A 22,796-nucleotide genomic window follows, 5' to 3' on the forward strand; every position below is an offset into this window, starting at 1 on the left:
GTCGTAATTTTTGTGATAAGAGCATTTCGAGCTCCAGCAACTGTCTTTCTCTCCTGGTCACCATCTTCACTGTGACTAGAGCAAAGCCGGAAGATAAACAAACAATGAACAAGCAACGACAATAGACGTCACAGAGTCTACGTAGGTATATAAAAGAACACCGCACCCCAAGTGCTTTGGCGGGGAATTGCATAGCGACATAGACCAACAGGACGCAGAACTATGATAGGCACACAGCAACTGCGGAGCAACTGCGTGCACCTGCAGTGCTCAGCATTCAATGACGGTGCTCTTGCAGAACAGTGTCGGGATGGAACTTGTTTTGGTGGAACACGTGGGGAGGTGAGCATTGTCATTAGAAAGGCTAATTTTCTGCAAAAGAACACACCACAGAAAAATAAAAAAGATGTATGTTGTGTGTGACTCAACTTTTAATGATAAAAAGACAAACATTATTTGATAATCAGTGCCCCAGAGGTAAAGCCTGACTATACGTAACTAACTGTACTAGCTCTGGAGGAGCTCAAGGGGCACGTTAAAACCTCAGACAATTTGCTGTATGTGACTCAAGCGGAACATTATTACGAAGATATCACAGTAGCTCTTGTGAAGTGGAATGGATCAAGCAGCGAGTTAATGTCACTGGCTTCTGCCGGAGTTTAAAGATGTGGCAAATCGAGCCCGACTGATCGTGTCAGAAAATGGATCAGCATTAGGCAGTCTTTTCTGTGGTGTGTTCACAAGCTGTTTCATTAGTTTCAGATACAACAATTCAAAAGAACAAAGCAGGCAGGCCTTATTGCAAGATTCAAATTTTCATCAAACGTTCCATTTTCAGCGTGTAGGTTGTTAGCTCAAAGGTTGTTCTTATTATTTTTCTGCAGGAAAAGGGAATTTAAAAAATGGTAACATGCAGATAGCAGAAGTGGGGTTAATGCCAGCCCAAGTAGCCGGCCAATGGCAGATTTGTAGCCACAGTCTACATCCGGTGAGTTACACAAACGAACTCTCCAAAATCCTCCAAACTAACATACCCAGGACCAGTTTCTCCACTAAACACAGAGAAACAGTGACAAGCTGACTTTTAAATTGTTGAAAACACACGTGCTACTGCGATAAGTAACTGCAATGTAATCACTGAATATCAAATTCTAATCACTTACACTACTTAGCACATTACTCAGTAACACTTGCTGCTCAACATTGTTTACAGGTTTTAAATGCCGTAAACACAACAAACTAAATTCTTTTTACCTCCATCTTATTTGTGTGCAGGCAAGAATTTCAGAGATGATTATCGTCAAACCAACACAAAACTATCTGCATGGCTCGACACCAGCAGAGCTGCAGTAAGTGAGAAAACATGTTGTTATATTTTGGGTTGATGTAATTTGGGTGTTGCATGAGATGTGGTGTAGCATTGCAGTGTTAACTCCTATTCACCGCTGCCCTTTTGCACCTTGCTCTAAAAGCTCCCTGGAGCCTTCGCTTTAGGAAGTTTGAAGCTCAAACCCCCTCCTCCACACACACACACACACACACACACACACACACACACACACACTGAAACTTTTTCTATCTCTGCCCTCCCTCCATCTCTCCCTCTCTCACTCCCTCCTCTCAGCTCAAAACTATAAGAGCCAGACGGGAGAGCACACACACAAAATACTCCTGCTCACATGCACACACACACAGTCTGCTGCACATGCATGGAGTGGAACAGATCCACAGAGCTGCACAGTAGTGAGGCAACGGTGTGTGATTGAGAGAGAGCGGGGGGTGGAGAGACAGAAAGAGACACAGAGAAAGAGAGAGCATTTTTCTCTCCCTCTCTCCCCACTTAAGGGCAGCAGCAGTGTGCAGGAGTTGCATGAAGCGTGTGGTTCCAACGGAGGACTTTCTTATCAGACCATGGAAGCCAAGAAGTGGAGGTAGAAGAACAAAAAGAAGAAGAAACTCCCTGCTGACTGAACAGGAGACCAGAATTTCATCTGGGGGATTACTGGACTCTTCATACATGTGCTTGTGTCATGGTGATATCCTACATGATCGTCTCTTGTTGACAGGAGCCCTCTCTGTGTCTTGGATTTCCCGAGGATCAAAGTTTGTTTTCTGAGCTGAGGAGTGTGTGAATGAAGTGTGCGGAAGCAGGAAACATGTCAAGCGGACGTTTCAGTCACCTGTTGAGGGGAGTCTGGCTGCTGTGGCTGTGGCAAGGTGAGTTCAGCCGCTGTCTGCAAGATGACAGAGTGTGTTTTTTTGTTTTTTAAAAAGTCGTCCAGTTTTTCTTAAATAAATGCACAGATTTCTGTTCTCTAAATTTGTGCAGATTTCACCTGATTAAATTTAAACAAAGCCTAATATATTTTAGCCTGGTTTTGATTTAAAAAAAATTAAGATAAGTATTTTAGTTTAGTTTGGTAAAGCTCAAACTGATGCTGGTGTTAGAAAATCACACGGTCTATGAATCCTAAAAAAATTGTATTCCTAAGTACGGGACTGACTTGTAAATCTTGCATTTAGAATCTGATCTTAAAAGATCGCAGCAGATTTCCGCCTGTAATCCAAAGCTTTTCCAGTATGAAAAAAAAAGAGATAAACGCTCTCTCATGTGAGAAATCAGCTGAACACTTGCGGATTTAGCTTAAAGAACACATGGCAGCATACAGACACAAAAACAGAAGAGATTATAACAGACAAACTCATAATTACAAGGAAGTAATTATGCAATTTGTCACAATTGAAATGATTTGCAGAGTTCAACATGTGGATCAGCACTTTGAAAAATAAAAACACGACCTATGGTGGCGTTAGACTTATGAATAGCCGGTCTGTGTTCCCCTGCTCCTCCTCTGTGTGTCTTCAAAGCGGATCTGTGGTGAGTGGAGGAGCCTCTAAAAGAGAGCTGTGGCTGGTGCCTTTAAACAATAGTTCCCTCGGAGCAGAGAAGCGTGGCCCTGGAACTAATGTTGCCATTATGTTAATGGTTAGAATAACAGGAGACAGCCATTACTGACTTCACCTCAGGCTGCTGTGCAGAGCTGATTGTCCAGCCGCCGCAGCCTCGTTCGCGGAAGCTCTGCGTTTTGGCCATCAGGGCTGGTTAGGGTGATGAGTGGCGGGCGACGGACAGGAGGTGGCATCTGCCCAGTTACTCATCACCCAGCAACTCCCCCACCCCTCCCCTCCCCTGTCTCCATCCATCCCTAGCTGCTTCAGTGGTAGACTGGTAGACTGGTATCTGTGGATTGTTTTCTTTTTCACCGCTCAAGTCGAGCAGAGGAGACAGGCGAGGTTGAGCCGCTGGCCCTAAACAGATGTCAGAGGGAGCTCAGCAGCTCCTCAGCAGAGAACTGATCAGGGATTAATTCAAAGAGCCAAAACCGACACCAAAGCAAAACTGTTTGCACCATAAAATTTAAATTCAGATGAATTATGACAAGTGTAACGACATTTCTGTGCAAGGAAAGCTTCCCGAGTCAGTGTGCTTTATACTAACTGTTTGCTTGTGATTTACTGGGCATCCTTTGAACATGAATAAATTACTAAACAGGCCTAACGGGTCCAGGGGCCCAAAGTGTCAAAGGCCCCTTGGTCTCTACTGGCAAAATGTCACTCAAATTAACAAATACCAACCAGAAGGAGACTAAATATGACCACAGTGAGACAAAAAGACCACAAAGAGATGCAAATGACCTGTGAAATGACACAAAATAAGTACAAACACTGGCAAAACAACAATAAAAAGACAAAAAAACAACCACAAGAAAACACAAAACGACTGCAAAGTGACAGAAAAATAACCAAAAAATACACGAGATCCCCTGAAAGAGACCCAAACCACAATAATGAGAAGAAAAACAACTAAAAAAGACATAAAATTACCTTCAAGAGACACAAAACGACTACAAAGCGACAGAAAAATGACCAAAACTTACAAAAAATTAAGTGGGAAAAAGAGACCCAAACAACACCAACGAGAAGAAAAACGACTAATAAAAGACGTAAAATGACCTTAAAGAGACACAAAATGACTACAAAGCAACAGAAAATTTACTTATAATTACCTGAAACAGACCAAAACAACAACGACAACGACAAGAAAAACAACTAAAAAAGGCATAAAAAGACATAAAGATATAGAGACACAAAACGACTACAAAGTGACAGAAAAATGACCAAAAATTACACAAAATTACCCAAAAGAGACCCAAACAAACAACAACCAGAAGAAAAACAACTAAAAAAGACATAAAATTACTTTCAAGACACAAAACGACCACAAAGTGACAGAAAAATGACCAAAAATTACCCAAAAGAGACCCAAACAAGAACAACAATGAGAAACACAACTACAAGAGACATAAAATCACCACAAAGACATGTAAAACTACCACAGTGTGTGTGTGTCTTGCTCCTGTGTAGGAAAGGTGGTTGGGTCCTTTGCATATATCTGTGCCCAGGGGCCCGTCGTCTCATAATCCGTTCATGCCTTTCGAACCCAAACTTTTAATTCTAAAGCTACAAACACTCTCGTTCTCTGGGTTCTGCCTCACTTGACAATGTTTTTGAGAAAGATAAAAGTGGCCACATAGAAGAGACCACAGTGAATATTTGGATGAGGTCTGGTGGATTCTTGGACAAAAGAATTTCCTGTTGTGGGACAGTGAGCTGAAGCGGACTGGATGGGAACGTGTTGTGATCCCACCCTATTGCTGCTTCATTTTACCATACAGGAAAAAAAGCTCTATATCATATTAATACGAATTAAACCATGGATGCAGTGTTCATGTTTCGGCCTGCAACAGTCCGACTTAAAACTCTCCAAGTTTGTGAAACAGTCACTGACTGGATCGCCCGAAACGTCTCCAAACTGAGCTTTTGGACTAAGGTGAAACTGATGTAATCTCAGCTCGAAGACATCAATGGACCATCAACTTGTCTTGTCCGCTATCTCCATCTCATCTGCCTCGGCCGTCCACCAAGAAGAGGCACCAAACTATCAGGTGCTGTCTCTCTGCTCTCTCACAGCACAAAAAGCAATGGTTCACATATAAAGCTGAGAAAATGGTGGAGTAGGTGGAATTTTTTTGGGCTCGGTGTGGCAGCTGTTTCACTCATGGTGAGGGTGTGAATGCAGCAGGACGATGTGTGTTGTGTTGCTTTGTGAACAGGAGCCAGAGTTCGCTAACCACAGTGGAACTGGCAGCAGCGTTCACTGGGCAAACCCCCGTAGATCCCTTCTCTAAATAAACGAGGCCGCTGGATTAACCAGCTTACACTGTGATGAAAAGACAACAGCGGTCATCCATGCGCTGCCCCGGGGACAGAGGGGGACTCCTGGTCCGGGAGACCGCTATGAGATGGTGGGGTTAAAGCCCCCCAAAAAGGAAGGCGGGCTCAGGGTTAGAATAACACAACAACAGACCTCATGTTCTTTGAAAAAACTCTAAATCAACCTGACCTTTGCTTGACTTTGGCGACAAGCAAGGGGGAAAGGGAGAGAGACAGAAACAGGGTTCTGCAGGACTGGTTTCTGTTTGCCTTCTTCGGTCCCTGACAGGGCCATAACACATCACTTGGGAGTGAGATTACTTCTGTTTAGCAATGAGTAGTGTAAGGGATTTTAAACTCGATAATTACATTACAGTTACAAATCCTAGTTACACTCCAGTACTTTGACATCAACATTTGCTGTCTTGAGGCGTCTTTAGACAACAACTGTGTAAGTTTACTGTCACACAGCAGAGGCATGTCATCAAATAACCAAATGCAAAATGCAGGTTTCCCTTTTTACTACATGGATGTATAAAGAGATCTGAGCACAGTATTGGAGGTGGGGCCACAGCCATTCTGATGAAAGTTGTTCAGTGACGCATGAAGCCAAAAAAGTTTCTGGGTGTAAAATGACCTGGATCTTCTGCATCCATCGGCCCATAGATCAAGCACACTATCATTTAACCTGCCTCCCAACTGCTCAGTGTCTGACTCACTCCCATGACTGACAGTAGGAGAATTACTCTGGATTCAGCAAGTAGTAAATTTGACAACTTTCACGACTTTTTTAAACGTGTATCGTGGAAGGTTAATTTTCCCCTTAAAAATATTATCCGCTGATTTACAGACGTCTCTTTCACGATGTAAGTCAGTGGAAAGAAGTCGATGCCGATGGCATCACGTGACGGGCAGGGAAGTTGTAATTCCACTTCGGCCACTATATAAAATTGGCTTCAAAGTGCAGTGCTGTTCCTGGGGACTTGCTTTACTAGAGACCCAACAACTTGGTTTTCTTTATGTTTTGCCTCCATCGTTTTGGTTTGGGTGTGTAGGTGTGGGTGTTTTTATTTCCTAAATCTAATTTAAAAAGTGAAGTTTTACTGGTGTATTCTGCATCACTTCATGTCATACTCCGATCGGTTGATTTGTGGGCCGAGGCAGCTGTCACACTGTGAGATTTTAGTGCTAAATTTTTGATGCAGGCTGTCTTTGCTCACCAGAGTTGCCAGTTGACGTGTCTCACATCTTGATCTAGGACCAATGTTTTAGATTGACAACCAGTACGTCAACTTTCATCTCAGACGGCCAGAAATCACACAGTGGAGAGGGCTCTTTACAGTTTGCTGACAGCTCAGTGCAGGGGCAGGGGGGGCATTAGCTTCCATCAAAAGGGGTGAAAACCACACAGTAAGTCAAAAGTCGTCTTTTGACTTACTATTTAGACGTTGTGTATTCTTAGCTGCCAGGTGGGCATCAGCAACTTTGACTACATTTGGCTGTAGTTGAGGAGAGAACTTCTCCTAGACTGTTGAAAGGGTTTGATCACTGGGGCTGATGCTGCCTTTAAATGGGGTGCGTTTACCATGTTCATGAGGCCTCTAAGGTCATTTTGCAGTGGATGGCGAGTTAATATGTTGTAGTTTTAGTCGTACAGAGTTTTTCATCATAATTTGAGAATACGTCTGAGGGAAATGTTATGAAAACGATGTTCCCACCGGGCACGTTTTCCCTCTGTCATTATGTCTTTGCATTTCCTGCATTACCCCTTTCCTAGCTCGCTAAGCCGTTAGCCTCGTTGGCATCTAGACACCATTTGTTGCAGCAGTGTTCTCACGACTTTATCACTTGCACATTGCTTCCCATGTTGCAACCGCAAGCTCACCAAATCCATTCATTCCAATGTGAGCTGTTGGTGGTCAGTAAAACAGAACCCTAGCTGCTTGTTAAACCGCAGTGTGTTGTTTTCTACATCTACATGTTTTAAATAAAGAATATGTGACGTGTGGAGGCTTTGGACTTGTTTAAAGGCAACTGTGACGGAGCTGGTTACTTAGATAATTATTTTTTTTAATGAGTCCTGATAGGTGTTTACTATGAAGAACAACAGAGCTACTCCTGAGTTGCTCCACCATCACAAGAGTGACAAATAATCTAAAAAGTCCCTTTGCACCAAACTCTGCCCAGGTTAAAACAAATGCAGCAACATAAGCAATTTGTGCCGAGGAGCTGCAAGTAGACAGTGTTTCGTACGCTCTCACAAGCCAAATAACGTTGGAAATCCCTGTCTAACACCTATCCAAGATCTGGAGGACAGCTCAGTGACTGAAAAAGCAGCTGTGAACTGTTAGGAATGTGCAACAGTCACCTAAATATGTGGAATGAGCAGAATCTCGGCACTACTGCAGCATCACACACACAGAGAAAACACCTCACTAATCTTGTCATCCCTGCTCATGAAGTAGCCTCACTCCACCCTACTCCAACCCCTCATCCTCCTGACCAGCTTCATTCACCTCATCAACCACTGACAGACACACACAGAGAGAAAAAAATGAAACAAAGACGGGGAAAAAAGGAAGACGGGAGGAATCTGAAATCCATCCAGGAGAAATGAGCCGTAAACATCATGGCTTTTTCATCAGGGGAGGGGAGCAGTAATCAGTGGAGGGGGAGGTGGGCCAGGAGGGCAGCGGGCACTTCAGGGACAGTTTGGAGGGTTTTGTGCTGCGGCACTGAGGCAAAGAGAGATGAGAAAGCAGCTTTACGAGACACTGGGGGTAACCACACTGCAAGAAATAGGGTGAGGATGTTGTAAAATAAAGTAGGAAACACATGAGGAAGCAGTTAAAATACTGGAACATGGAGAAGTTGGTGCTGCCTTGCCATCACTTCAGTGCACCATCACCGCTGCTTCTTTTTTTTCTTTCACCTTCACTGCCTCCACTTTGGCAGGTTTAATGATTCTCCCTTCAAAGCCTCAATAGAAGCAGCTATGAAGCAGACAAAGGCGTCTCTCTCTAATGAACGAGGCGCAGGGTCGACTGAAACGTCAAGCTCTTGATTCCCGCTGCAAGCCCTGAATCAAAAGTGGCTGGATCTGGTTCTTGTTTTTCCAGGATAGCTCCAAATAAAGAAGTACATAAAACTGTATTTTGACTTTGGCGCTGCAGATGAGACATGAGAGAGGAGAGCGAGGGGGCTGCCAAACCCTAATCAAAAATGCAAACAAACAAACAGAGTGCAGCCCGGAGGTCCTTTATAAATGGTATCCCTTCTGCAGTGTACTGTAAATCAATGTGTGCAGTGTGTTTTTGTGAACGTGCACGTGTGCATGTGAGTGTGTGCTGATGAATATGGGAGCTCAAAGACAGGTAGATTACTTTGGCTGCTCATCAGTCGGCTAAACGAGGGCCGGTGGCGGCGGCAGTGTTGGTGGTGATGACAGACTGACCGTCCAGACCACACACAGGTCACAGGCTGCTGCGCTGACCCCTTGTGGGAGTGTTGCAATACTGCGTGAGGACAAATGGGGGATGAGTGTTGTCTCTGTCTGTCTGTAATTACAGATGTGTAGCGTGCTGTTCGGCTGCTCTGGACAATGACATCAGATTTACTGCAGCACGGCAGGAAGACAGAGAGAATAAGTGTCTTTAACCCTTTCAGCCACAGCAGAGCCACAGCTTCCTGCATACATTAAATAAGACTTGCACTGACACTCACTGGGCTATCTCGCTGCCAATCAATATATTCATAGTCCTAACACTAAAAATAAGTAAAATGTTTGCTGTCTCATTATCATTACAGGATAGGTTCATGTCAGGTGCTCATGTGCACAGTGAATTCAGACCTTTGCTTGTCTTAATTCTGACCATTAAGAGATCCCTTCCTGATCAACACATTCTCTCTTTGACCTCGTCACATATCGACTTTGGTCATGGACCTTCCTCGTCTAGATACGATGTGAAAGGTACCCTGGGTTGTGTTGGTTGTTGGCGTTCTGGGACGCCGTGTCAAGTTCTGCCTGTTACATACAGTCTCTTTCAAAATAAACGCATGGGAATTTACGTTTTCTTCCTCCACCGACGAGCGCACGTGGTTGGGTTTAGGAAAAAAAGAACAGGGTTTGGATTTATAATCTTACGGGATGAGAACATTGCTCTCCCGGGTGAAAGTCTGTGTTTTTCAGACCCATCCACCCTACTTGGACTTTTTCCGCCTTAACTTTCGCCGTCATGCCAATGTTTAAGGATGGCTGTTCTCGTCCGTGTCTGACACAGCAAGTCATTGCCCGAGTGCTGGATTTCGACGACTATGGAGTGAGACCGGGTTGTTCTGATGAGCTCCAAATGAAAGTGTTAGGGGACAAATTCCATAGTCTTCATTCTGTGCAAAAATGTAACTTAAATGAGGCTTCAAATCAAGGGTGTCTCCAGAAGTGTTTTCAGTACAAAGTTTCCTCGTTGTGTTTCCTGGACAGTGTTTCTCTGTCGAGCTGCGGTGAATGGAGAGTAACGCAAAGAAGGAATTTTAAACCAAAAAGACCTCAAAATGTGAAGATACCCATTTGATGTGATTAGACTTCTGTATTATACAGGAGGAATGACTACAACAAGCAAAAGCTGCTTCCATGTCCATTTGGGCACCTGACAGTGTTTTAAACGGACTTGAAAAAATATAAACACATCCTTTAATGTGGGAAGAGCCTGTGTTATTTACTGGTTGTGAGGCTTCAGTGAATTATTAAGTCATGGAGGTTTGTGACATGGTGTGACTTAAAGGTGGAGTCAGCAATTCTGGAGAAAGACTGACACTATTCCAAGTCAACACCCAAAGAAATATGCCCCTCTCATCAGTGCCCCTTCAGAAGCTCTGGTAATACTTCCACTGTTATTTACATTTCATCACTATCATGGTTTGCCTCCGTTCCATGTGGGCAAGGATGTGGAGGACAGAGAGTTGCTGTTGTTGTTTTGTTGTTGTTCTTATTTACAGAGCCACAGCTGTGTATGCCCACAAGAACAGACAGTCAGCAGTCTGTGAAGAGATATTTGCTGAATTTGACAAAAAGTGTATTTGATTAGAATCGCAGACTGCACCTTAAAGTAAAAAACCTCAGTGAAGTTAATTGGAGTAAATGTTTGCCGTTGCACTTCATCAATTCTCCTCTGTGTTATTTCTCAGTTTTGAGGCCGTATGAAGCCCATAGCTGCTGTCAGTTTTAACAAATACCTCACAGATGTCCCTGATTAGTTGGATTACTGTGTGTTGTGTAATTAGCTTTTATATCTGACACAGACATTTTATAATAAACAGCATTATGTTTCATTTCTTCCAGGCGAACCTCAATTCTACATATGTACACTGAGTTGCCTGTAGTATTGTAGGATTGTTGTATTAAGAGGGATTTATACTTCTGCATCAAATCGATGACATACCTACGGCGTAGGCTCTGTCTTGACGTAGAGCAGTAGCCTGACTTGCACCTTCCCAGAAATGTAACTAAACGTTGCGGTGGTGCAGACCTCCTGTCTATTTTTGTAAGCTGAAACCATTTCCCTCAGTGGAAACAAAGCTTTTATTTACTTTAATTTCACAGACAAGAAACAATAAATTGTAAAGACAATAAAGCCTCCACTAAAAAGCATTTTAAGTCTTGTGTGAGATTTATCTTGGCTTCATGTGTGCAGAGGAAATCTCCACCAGTCGCTAGGCTAATTTATACAGTGTAAAATGCCATAGTCTTGTGCTAATAATGTTAGCATGTTATAGCCTATTTGTGGGGAAAATGTGTTTAGTAGTAGTAGTTCTGTGAACCGAATTTTGTAGCGTAATCTTTTTTAAATGTTGCTGTTGTCCCTGGCTTCATATGAGTAGAGAGAAGTCCGCTAGTTGCTAGGCTAATTTATACGGGGTAAAATGCCATAGGCTTGTGCCAATAAAGTTAGCATGTTGTATTTGTGGGGAAAATGTGTCCAGCAAAAGACAAATGCTTTGTCTGTGAATGTTGCGAGTTAGAGTGAAGCAGATTTGAGTAGGCTACTTATGTTTGAAATTGTCGCTATTAAGCCAGGTTTAATGTGTGTTTTTGGTGTGTTTGGAATCAACTAAAATTTACAGCACTTCATAGAAACCCCACCGCCGACTAGTGTTTTGTAGCTGTAACTGCAGCAGAGGCACCACCACACAAGTATAAATGCTTGACATAGGCCACCTGCATAGACTATGGCGTAGACTCTGCATAGAGCTGATGTACAAGTATAAATCTGACTGTATTAAAGAAGTGGACGTAGCCACCGTGATGTCACCTATTGGTTTGTGGAGCCTCGAGTTGGCATTTCAGCTGTTGCCATCTTTGGTTTTTGGAGTCAGAAGTGACCATATTTGTTTGAGACTGTGGAGCTGTGGAGGAGTGAGGGGTTGATCTGACTCATAGACTGTGGTGACGCTTCCCAGACAGCCTGTCACTTAATCAGCCATGCCCTTAAATATGTGTAACTTATAGCCTTAATATAATGTTCATTTTATCATGAGGGTCTGTGGAGTATGACTCACTTTTTGAGTCAGCCTCAAGTGGCCATCAGAGAAACTGCAGTTTTTAGCACTTCCACATGGGCTTCATTTTTCAGTCCTAGAGTTTGCTGCTTGGGTGTACCTAATAAACTGCCAACATGACCCATAAATGTAACTGTTCACAGCGTTAAATCCATCTTCCAGTGAGTTTTATGGGTAAATACATAAAGCCTGTTTCTGAAAGATGCACCGAGCATCACACTGTGACACAAAGGTGCAGATTGCATCATGGGGGAGATTTTAGGGGCCAAGGCGGAACAATAAATCAGTGGAAACCATTGCGGGGTAAAATTAATGATATCTGACTGCCTATGTAGGAAGTGAATCAACTAAAATAGTCCCCCAACTCCTCCAAATTGGGATGGAGGTTGGATATTATCATATGTATTACAACATCGCCTCACTTGTGGTCGGAATAGGCTCTTTTGTAGAAGAATACTTAAAACCCCACAATAAGCAATTTTGTTTTACTAAGCTCTGCTTTTATGAGTACTCTTTTAGTAAATGCAACCATATGCCCAACTGGAGTAAGATCCAAGAGAGGGAAAGGGGCTGAATGACAAGTGACCTCAAGAAACTCTATAGAAATGCTTTGGCAAAAACAGAAACTCAAATATAGCAACCCAAAATGACTCCACATCACATACTGCGACTCTCGCCTCTCTGTCCATTCATTGCACTGTGTGTGAGTAACCACTTAGGCAACATGTTGCATGCAGCTACAAAGGGTGGATAACACAAAACAGACCGACTGGATGACTTGCAAGGAGCGGTGGAAATTAATTAATCCTGATTAGCATTTCTGCTCCGAACTCTCCCGTGGGAGCTCAGCTGGGTCCGACTGACCGGGTTCCCTAGCCAGCTGCAGTGACATGGAGCATAAACAAACATATCGCCGCATGGGGGGAAAATTGCAAACATGTTTCAATGCCTTTGACAGGAAAGAGAAGTATTAATCATATCAGCAAATTGACAGACAGCTTGAAGGAGGAGAAATGTGCCCTGAGTTTAAATCTGGTTTTGTGGTTTGGTGACTTTATACTTCAAACTATCCAAACTCTACATTTGTGTGTGCGTGGGTGTGTGTGTGTGTGTCAGGTGGAAGGATGCTAGGAAATGACTGCGCTGCACACATGTCTGTGGTTGTGGTCAGCATATGGGAGGCATTCCAAGAGTTAGGGAACAAAAAATATCCTCCCTCTGACACTAACAAGGTTAATAAACGCCGATCAGTCAGCCGCCATCTTGGGAGCCTTTCACAGAAAAAAAAAATAAAAATCCACACTTTCCATTCAAAGTCCCCATTTTCCTTCAGCTCCATCTGCTCAGTCGTAAGAGAACAAACTGATCTGTTGCTCAACAGCTAACTCCCAGCTCAACTGGAGGCTCGACAGGTGATGTTCTCCCCAAGTGCATCTAAAGTCAAAGGAGAGAAAAAGTGGAGTGAGATTACACCCATAAAGCTGTCGACCACAGATGACCCTGAAGGAAAGTTGAGAAAGTGAGAGCAAGAATGCGAGAGCTGTGAGGACGAAGCAGAGCAAGAGGGAATAACAGAGAAGGAAAAAATGGAAATGGAGGAAAAAGTAAGATGGACACTCTGACTTAAAACAGAAGTTTATTATGGCAGAGACTCTCGAAATATTGTCTCACTTGTCTGTTAAATGTAAAACACTCAGCAGACGGTTATCTTGAGCCCCTTTCACACATGGAGTCTATCCCTGAAATGTTTAGAAACATTTCCTGCAGGGGGTTAAGAGTGAATCAGAGCATGGAGCACTATTCAGGGAAATCTGTACCGCCAATCTCCTACCTCAAGACCTAGTAATATTTCAGTGAAACGCTGGTACGGCTGTGTTGTGAATGAAAGCAGCAGCATTGCAGGGGACTGACGAAAGATGCTTTAACGTGGAGGAACTGAACCAAACACAAGACTCAGCTGAGGACGTACTGGAATCTGTGATTTCTTTACGGTTTACGCCAGTGCTTTCGCACATGATTTGATATCTAACACACAAATACGTTATAAGTCAACTAGCACTAGACAAAAACAGCTCCTCGCCCACCACGTTCCTGAAATAATAAGAGACGTCCTCCAGAGCGTACACATACATATGGCCTTGCTCTATCTTCTTCTTGTTCTGTTGGGTACTATGGTGATTTGTATCCACAAGGCCCCAGTCACACTGAGAAGCAAAAACACCTTGGCACATCATGTTAGGCAAAACATGACTGAGAAATCACGTGATTATTGGAAAAACACGTACAAATTAATCTCTGTAATCTCCCTCATGCCCCCGATTACATGTGGTCTCTCTCTCTCAAAGATGGTACCCTATCTCAACCTATCATGATGTGGTATAAATTCCCCCTTCCCTCTCACATTTTCTGTAGATCTCTCCCAATCCAACAGCTAACTAGTTAGCTAGCCCTTTTATCAGCATAGTAAACCCCATTGTACTCAATTATTTTTTATTTAACCTTTATTAAACCAGAAAAACCACTTGAGATTTATATCTTTTGTTCAAAAGTGTCCTGGCCAAGACAGGCAGCAACATAAGTTACAGAACAAAAATACAGATAATAAAAATGTAAAGCTCTAAAACAAGCAATATAAAACACACAATAAGATTACTACAAAGAAAAGCCAAAAAGCATGTTAATATATACTAGAAATGAACCATAAAAACACAAAAAAGGCAACTACACATGATTACAAGGACCAGCTGAGATACACTGTGACACCGGCATATACAACTTGTGTACAAGAATCCTGCAACAGTGCTTTGAAACGGCATCCATCCATCCATCAATTTTCATCACCACTTATCCACTTGAGGGTCGACATTGGGCGAGAGGCAGGGTCCACCCTGGACAGGTCACCAGACTATCACAGGGCTGACACATAGAGACAGACAACCATTCACACTCACATTCACACCTACGGACAATTTAGAGTCACCAGTTAACCTGCATGTCTTTGGACTGTGGGAGGAAGCTGGAGTACCTGGAGAAAACCCGGAGAAACGGCATGCATTCGCCAATTAGTATTTGAATTACAGGGTGGCCTTCATTGTAACGAAATACTTCTAAAATCAACCTTCTGTCTGCATAAGTCATTGTCCCACTGTTCCTACCACAGCTACCAGGAAAAGGTGAGAATATTCTAACCTGTATGCACATCTAAAAAAGATTAGAAAAATGTCATGTGTGGCTCAAGAAAGGAGCTCATGCCAGGTGTGCTGTACCACAGGAAAACAATGGTTTTACTGGCAACACATTTCTAGCATTACTGCCATCTGCTGGACTGTCCCTTAACCCCTCTGCTCCAGCATTGCCATGGCATGTGTGAAAAGGCACAAGACGGAAAATCACTTACAGTGCCTGAAAGGTCATCCCAGTAATTTACTAGGAGCTACAGTGTGTGTGAAAAAGGCTTTAGATCAGCATAAGATTGGAAGCAGGGGGAAACAGCAAACTGGCTTTGTTCAGAGGCAACAAATTAAGCCCAACTGTACATCTAAAGCTCACTATTTAACATGTTATATTTAGTTGTTTTAATCCGTACAAAAACTGACATGTAAAATCAATAATTCACCATTAGGAATAAAACTGAGGGGACGAGAAGAAGCAAGACAAGAGAAAACAGGAGATGGAGGCGTCTGTGAGAACTCATCCCCCTTCGCTTTTTGACATTTGTTTTGGAAGGATGAAACTGAAGCCATAATTTTCACACACACACACACACACACTCTCACAAAAACTGCACACATTGCACGGACAAACCCCAGTGGGTTTCCTCACGTTGCAACCATGAGGGTGCAATCAGAAAATCCTCTTTGTCTCAACTGAAACCAGATCGGCACGCTCGGCCTTGCCGTGTCGACAACACACACAAAAGCAAAGAGCGCAGTTATGACCAACGACAGGCAGACAGACTGCAGATGTGCACGTGTCAGATCAATAAATGTTATAGAGTGAATAATGCTTTCATTTGGATTAACTTAGCTGTCAGTGTTTGGGAAAACTCAAGCGAGAACATTCATCATCATATTTTGAATCATATTATCAACAGATGTGTTTGGCTCGGCCGGCCTGCTGCTGTCAGAAACCCACTGTTTGCTTTGTCTTGATGATAGAAATGCACATATACAAAGAGCATACACCCGTGCGCACACACCTCCTGCCTCCAAGCAAATCCCCAAAACAAGGCCTGTGTGTTGCAGCTGCAGGCTGATTGGAGTGACAAGCCAAAACTGTCTACACCGTGGCCAATGTCCTGATTCACAGCTATGTATGGTTTCTATAGCACTCCGCTCACCGCTCATTACATGGAAAATTGACCAAAATTACAGCCCTGACACAGCTTGCAGTCAACCAGAAGTGTGTTTAGATGTAACAGGGAGAAGATGTGAATATTCCCTCGTGGCTATTATCTGTTCCCTTCATATTTTGATGAAGGAGGCCGATTATCATCTCAGTGTTGAAACATTCTGGTGTTCCCATTTCCTGCGTCCGCCCAAAATCAGCCTGGAAATCTAAATGGAGTGTAAAAGACCCTGTGTGTTTATCTGGTGGGATAATATTTACTCACTGTTCTCTGACTTTCCCTTCCTCTGTAGCTGTGTTTGTGGCTGGATCAGGGAGTAAACTATGGGAGGTGCCCACAGCCTCCTTCACTTCCTCCTCCAACCTCAGTGAGAGCCTGCAGTGGGAGCAGGACTGTCAGTACCGCCACCCACAGGACAGAGTGAGAATCACAGCAGACATCCCTCCAAGACTGGATGGCACCTGGGTGTCAACAAGGTGATTTTTCTTTGAGTTAAGTTGTTGTAGCGATGAAGTCCTCAAGCAAGAGATATAGAAATGTGTAGAATTTAAGTCAAGAAAGCTTAAAAAGACACTTCACATATACATCCAGCCTCATCAAGTTGTTATATCCTTATCTGTATTAAAAGACTGTTTTCCAAATTTGAATTGAAGCAAGCATCCCCCACAGTTGTACACTTAAGATGTGGATTTCAGTCAGACTTGAATCGTAGAAATAAGGACTTGACTTGGTTTTTGAGACCTGGTAAAATCCCAGAATGCACAAACCCACACAGTCACCTCCATAAGGCTAAAGACTAGACCACACATGCACAAACAAAGCTACTAATGGGCTGTAGGCACAGTTACTTTAGTCTGACGTGAATGACAGGAGATGCAATACAGTTTAAAATGTTTACTGAGAAGTTGAAATAGACTCAGTCACACGGTAGAAAAACTATGTGCTGCGGTGCCTAATGCAGCTCTCTGCTCAACTAAACTGCACATGATTTAAGTGCAAAATTAAAGGGAGCCTCACCATAAAATTCAACATACATGCATTTTAGTCCTTTTACATTTTTATACAATATTTAAGTTTTATACAATGTCTGGAAATTAATTTTGTATGATATTTAAATTAACTTATAGTCACACATTGTGGCTCTTACATATGGGTACATTTGAAAACGTACCTTTCTCTATGCGTATTGGATTTTTGTCTACACGTTAACTGCATTCTTGGTCACTTTTGTAAAACTTCATCCAGGCTTAAAGGATAACTTCGGTATTTTTCAACCTGGGCCCTATTTCCCCATGTGTATGTGTGTGTATGATTCATAGGTACAACTCGTTCTAAAATTGGTTCAGTATTGAGGGAGGCGGATGCAACCGGCAGCCGCGAAACGAACTAAAACGGTAACGGGGACAAATGCGTCCCGTATAAGTTTGCGCATTAAAAGTGCTTTTTTTCACCACTGACTGGTTCAGATTGTCAGTGTTATCTCTGTAGATAGCATACTAAGCGTTTCCCTTACCCTTCACTTCCTCTGGGCTGTGACGTCACCTCGTGAGAGCTTTGCTTGTTGCCGGAAGAAAACAGAGGAGCTATGCAGAGCGCTGCTCCGAGTGGCGCTGGTTGTCCTGGAGTACAGTTGAGAGTTTTACTGCATCGATTGAAAACAATGGTTCGTGTTTGTGCTTATCTGAATTGCAAGAACAGGATGTCGCGCAACACCCTGTACAGCTTTCATAGGCTGCCTTTGTCGGACGGTGAGATGCTGAAGTTGTGGCTAGTTGTGCTACAAATGGATGCTAACACTCCTTTGCAGACACTGCGCCTTGCAGACCATCGGGTCTGCAGTGCTCACTTCTCCCAAGATGACTACTGCCAGCCGAAGAAGAGAAGACATCCAATCCCGAAACACCTCTTCCTCAAGAAAACAGCTGTCCCACGAGTAGAGAGAGCTACAGACACAGTGGAGGCAATGTTATATAAACAGTGTTCAAAATGCTTAGTATGCTATTTACAGAGATAGCACTGGTGATCTGGTGAAAAAAAGCACGTTTAATGCGCAAACTTATACGGGACGCATTTGCCCCCGTTACTGTTTTAGCTCGTCTCGCAGCCGCCGGCTGCATCCGCCTCCCTCGATACTGAACCAATTTTAGAACGAGTTGTACCTATGAATCATACGCACACATACTCATGGGAAATAGGGCCCAGGTTGAAAAATACCGAAGTTGTCCTTTAACATGTTCAGAAACTCAGTTTTCAGTGTTGGCTTTAATGCCAGGGTGTGCGCTATCACAAATGACGCGACATGTAATGCAATGACAGACATGGCCAAAATAGTTCTGGCTCTAACCTTGCTAACGGGACTTTTTATATGTTTACACATACATGTCCAGTTTTTTCTTTCCCTTTACTAAGGAACATAGGTTTCAGAATTTGACAGCTCCAGATAGCCCTCTAGTAATAGCTTTGTCGGTGGCTTCTGATTGGCCAACAAGGCTTTAGGGTAAGGGTCATATCACCTCCTGTGGGTGTGGCACACTCTATACAGTGCATCAATTGTGTTTTTGCAATAACATTTTGACAAAGTTATTTTAAAACAGTGTGTGTGGACAGGATTTTTATTTCTTTTTATTTTCTCAAAAATACATGTGTTCGTATGGACTAGGCCTGACCTATGAGTTTTTCAGCTTGTTGCTCTGAGTTTTCTGGCCTACAACTTTAAGCTGAAGTCACTGTACATGGCCTGTTAAACACCAAACAACAGAGAGACAAAGTTAGCAACTAGCTGGTGAACATATGGTAACACTGAGCAGCTAAAGAGACATATATTTCCTTCAGGAGGTGGTGGAGATCCAAAACAGAGCAAAAATGCATATATAGGCCACTGTTGGCTAACAAGTTGGCCAGAAATCAGTTAATTCAGGTTTAACATTAGCTAGCTCAGTGGTGCTAGCAGTAGATGCACGCTTCCTTCTGCACAGTGGTGTGGTTGGTTGGTGTAGTTTAGTAGAAAGAAAATAGTTCCTACATGAAACTGCTCACAGCAAGGTCTGTGAATTATCTTGAGTAACTGGGTCATGATTTCTATCACTAATCTTACCTCATTATGACCATTTCATTCCTCTGTGTTCAGGTGTGAAGTCCGTCCCGGCCCAGAGTTCCTCACTCGTTCCTACACCTTCCACCCCAGCCGTCACTTCCAGGCCCTGCAGCACTACTACTCAGACAGCAGCTGCGAGGACCCGGCCTACTCCCTGATGATCAGGGGGAAGCTTCGTCTGCGCCAGGCCTCCTGGATCACCCGCGGGGGCACCGAAGCTGAACACCACCTCAGCAAGGTGGGCATCGTGGTCCACAGCATGGCAGCCAAGCAGAGGCTGGCCTCCAGTCTGCCTCAGACCTGCGTGACTCTGACCCTGAGTCGTGTGGTGCTGGGGAAGCCGTATGAGCTGTACAACACACGGGCGGGGAGGGGATGCCTGGCAGCGCTGGGCTTCTCCATGTTGGAGCTAGGACTTCTGCGGGTGGAGACGCAGCACCACAGCCGTGGAGGGAAGGTCCAGGAGCTGCTCTTAGGGGACATTCACACTGACTGGGCACAGAGGACTCAGAACAGACCGACAGGGTACCAACAGCCGCTGCAGAACGCCATGGTGAGACGTTACTGTGTTTGTATTTACCAGAGAGAGTTGATCAGAGAGGTGTGGGAGATTAATTATAAAGTCAGGCACAGGCACTACAAACAATGTACCATTAGCAGGTCAACAGTAAGGCAGTTGGGGTTTCAGTGCACTGCCCAAGAGCACTTTAAAGGTCCACCCCAAAGCATTTGTATTTGACAATCTAGGAATGAGACTCAACAAACAACAATCTTTCTCCAGAATCTCATACTGCACCTTAAAGCAGGTGTTCAAAAAAAACTAATTGACAACTTTATTAATGATGAAAATAATCATTAGTCGCAGCCTTAAATCACACTGTCTCCCCTCTTCTTTGTAGCATCACATCCACCCCTGCCCTGTGTGCGCCCTGGTGTATCGCTCCTCAGAGCAGCGCCCCCCGGTGTTGCCCCGCAGACCTGCAGCTCCTCTGTCTCTGGCCGGCCGCTGGGTCAGCCAGCGCTGCGAAACCCGTCCCAACGTCCTCTTCCTCACCCGAGACTTCACCTTCGATCCTGACCAGCACGCATGGGAGGGCATCTACCGGCACTACTCGGACCCCGCCTGCTCTCAGCCCACTTTTACCCTGAGAGCCTCGGGCCACTACGCTCAGGGAAACCCCTCCGCCAAGGTCTCAGGAGCCACCGAATTCGTCTTCAAGGTCACCCAGGTGAGAGTCACAGCTGCGGAGGAGCCCACAGCGAAGCTGCTGAATGCGACAAGGCCTGGAAAGTGTGGTCGCTCCGGAGGCTGGGAGGTCAACGTGGAGCAGGACTTGACCCCCACAGATGGGTGCACCCTGCTGGGCATCAAGCTGCCACATAAGGAGTACGAGCTCTTCAAGACTGAGCTGGATCACAAGAAACACCCGCTGCTGTTCATTGGAGAGAGGCCGACTGACGGGTTAAGCCCAGACCGACCACACAGGAGGCCCACTTCCTTTCAGGCTCCCATGGTGCTTTGCAGCGGGGGGGACAAACAGCCTTCCTATCGCTACGGCTCAGGTTTTAACAGCAAGCAAGTCCAGTTAGCAGCCAGTGGGACAGAGAGACTGGCACAGCTGGTGTTACTGGTGCTGGGATCTGTGCTGTGCAGCGGGTTCTTTGTTTATTAGAGACACATTCACAAATCGCACCTGTTACACAGCTGAAGTCATTGATGGACATTGTCTTCTGGCAGCTTTCTTTCACTCTTCCTCCACGTGATGATGACCAACATGTGTGATGGTCAAGAAAAATCATGAGACACTCAGGAGAGCTGAAAAAAATTTATATCTGGCTGTCAGATGCTGCCTATAGAGTCACTTTAATGACTCCTAACTTCAGCTGTAATTCTACCTAAACTAATCTGTATATAAACCACCAGTATATACAAATGCTGTCATGTCAGTATGTAAAAATATATTCTTTTATACCGTCTTCCTTTTGCATTATGATCAAATGTTCTCTCTTCACAGATTAATTATTCCTTTTGCATATTTCTGTGTACATGCAGTTTTCTTGTCATGTCTTTTATTACAAAGCAAAATCACAGCATTGAAATGTGGATCAGTTTTCATTTCCACATCAAAGTAAAAGCCATGGACTTCTCAGCGGACTTCACATGAGAGCTCAGTTTCATCCAAGATGCAGTATAACTAATGCACTTTGTACAGAACGTTGTTTTCTCAACATGCTGGAGACAAAAGAAGCTGGAAAGTGGAACAATTGTAATCAGCACTCTAACAGCTGCCATCCTCATCCTCACTGGTCTGATGCCACTGTGGTGTGACATGTTGCTTTATCTCTGTCCTCCGTCAAAGCTCCTGTATTAGTCTGCTTTTCTATCAGCAGCCAGTCCAAACAAATCTAATGAATATTTATTTTAACCATTTATACTTTTGATAAGAGGAAGATTTTTGATCTAATATTTTATAGTTAGTTTTGCCATTTAAGAAGTGATTATTTTCTATTTGTATTAAAATGGCTTTTCATAACATCCTGTGTTCAATCTTTGAAACAAGTGTTTACAGCCATGCTGCTCTGTCAGGCACTTGGAGACAGACCAGCGGTGTGGTGGAAGGTATACCCAGGTATATGGGGTATATGATGATGATGATGATGATGATGCTTTAGTACAAAGCTGGGACTCACTCAGAATCACAAAACACACACATACATAGGAGGTCAGGAGTCGTGAAGGCAGAAAAATCTGTTCAGTGAAATCACACGAAAAGCAAAGTCCATAAATCCAAGCAGACTCAAAAACCAAGGAGACAAACAAAGGGAAACGGCTGGAGAACACACAAGGTGACAATGACACTCTGGCAACTGAATGGCGGAAACACTGGGCTTTAAATACACAAGGGCTGATGACTAACTACACACAGGTGAGTGGAACAAGACACAGGTGAAACACGAGGTAATCAACAATGGCGGGAAAACTCAGGAAGTAAAAGAAACCCTGAACACAATGAGAAGACATTTCAAAATAAAACAGGAACTGCACACAAACACAGAATATCACACCCTTTCTGGCGGTTTACAGTATACAGACCTATCAGCCAAAAAGCCATTGGAATATATGACAGTATACCCACTTCCTCTACCCTGGAAATCCAGAGTTCTCACTAGAGCACAATTTGAATTTGCTCAGCGAGTCACTCTGGCAATCAGTAATGATAATCATTACCCATGCCCTTGGAGCCGAGCTGCACCAATCACATCGGTGTATCTGATATAGGCGGGCCAGAGGCGAGCTAAACAGATGACGACAGCGCTGCGAAGACTAAGTCCGGAATCAGTCAGCAAACGCTGCAAGATGGCTACGGATGAACACCAGTTGTTTGAAATGGCTGTGGCCGCTACAATGAACGAGTTAGACTTGGCTTTTTTCTCTAAAAGAGGAAGAGAAGACGGCGCTCGAATCTTTCCTTTGCAAGAAGGACATCTTTGCTGTTTTGCCGACCGGATATGGTACTAATCTAC

At 43.9% G+C, this 22,796-nt stretch overlaps 1 protein-coding gene across 1 annotated transcript; it reads left to right on the forward strand.

Annotated features, from left to right (window-relative positions):
- Positions 1 to 1,651: 1,651 nt before the first annotated feature.
- Positions 1,652 to 21,805, forward strand: apcdd1l (adenomatosis polyposis coli down-regulated 1-like). The gene is made up of 4 exons (XM_049588103.1): positions 1,652 to 2,217; positions 16,470 to 16,653; positions 19,305 to 19,824; positions 20,171 to 21,805. Exons 1-4 carry the CDS (start codon positions 2,133 to 2,135, stop codon positions 20,942 to 20,944), a joined length of 1,563 nt encoding a protein of 520 aa, XP_049444060.1. The 5' UTR covers positions 1,652 to 2,132; the 3' UTR covers positions 20,945 to 21,805.
- Positions 21,806 to 22,796: the final 991 nt, after the last annotated feature.

Source organism: Epinephelus fuscoguttatus, linkage group LG1, assembly GCF_011397635.1.
Source record: "Epinephelus fuscoguttatus linkage group LG1, E.fuscoguttatus.final_Chr_v1".
NCBI lineage: Eukaryota > Metazoa > Chordata > Actinopteri > Perciformes > Serranidae > Epinephelus > Epinephelus fuscoguttatus.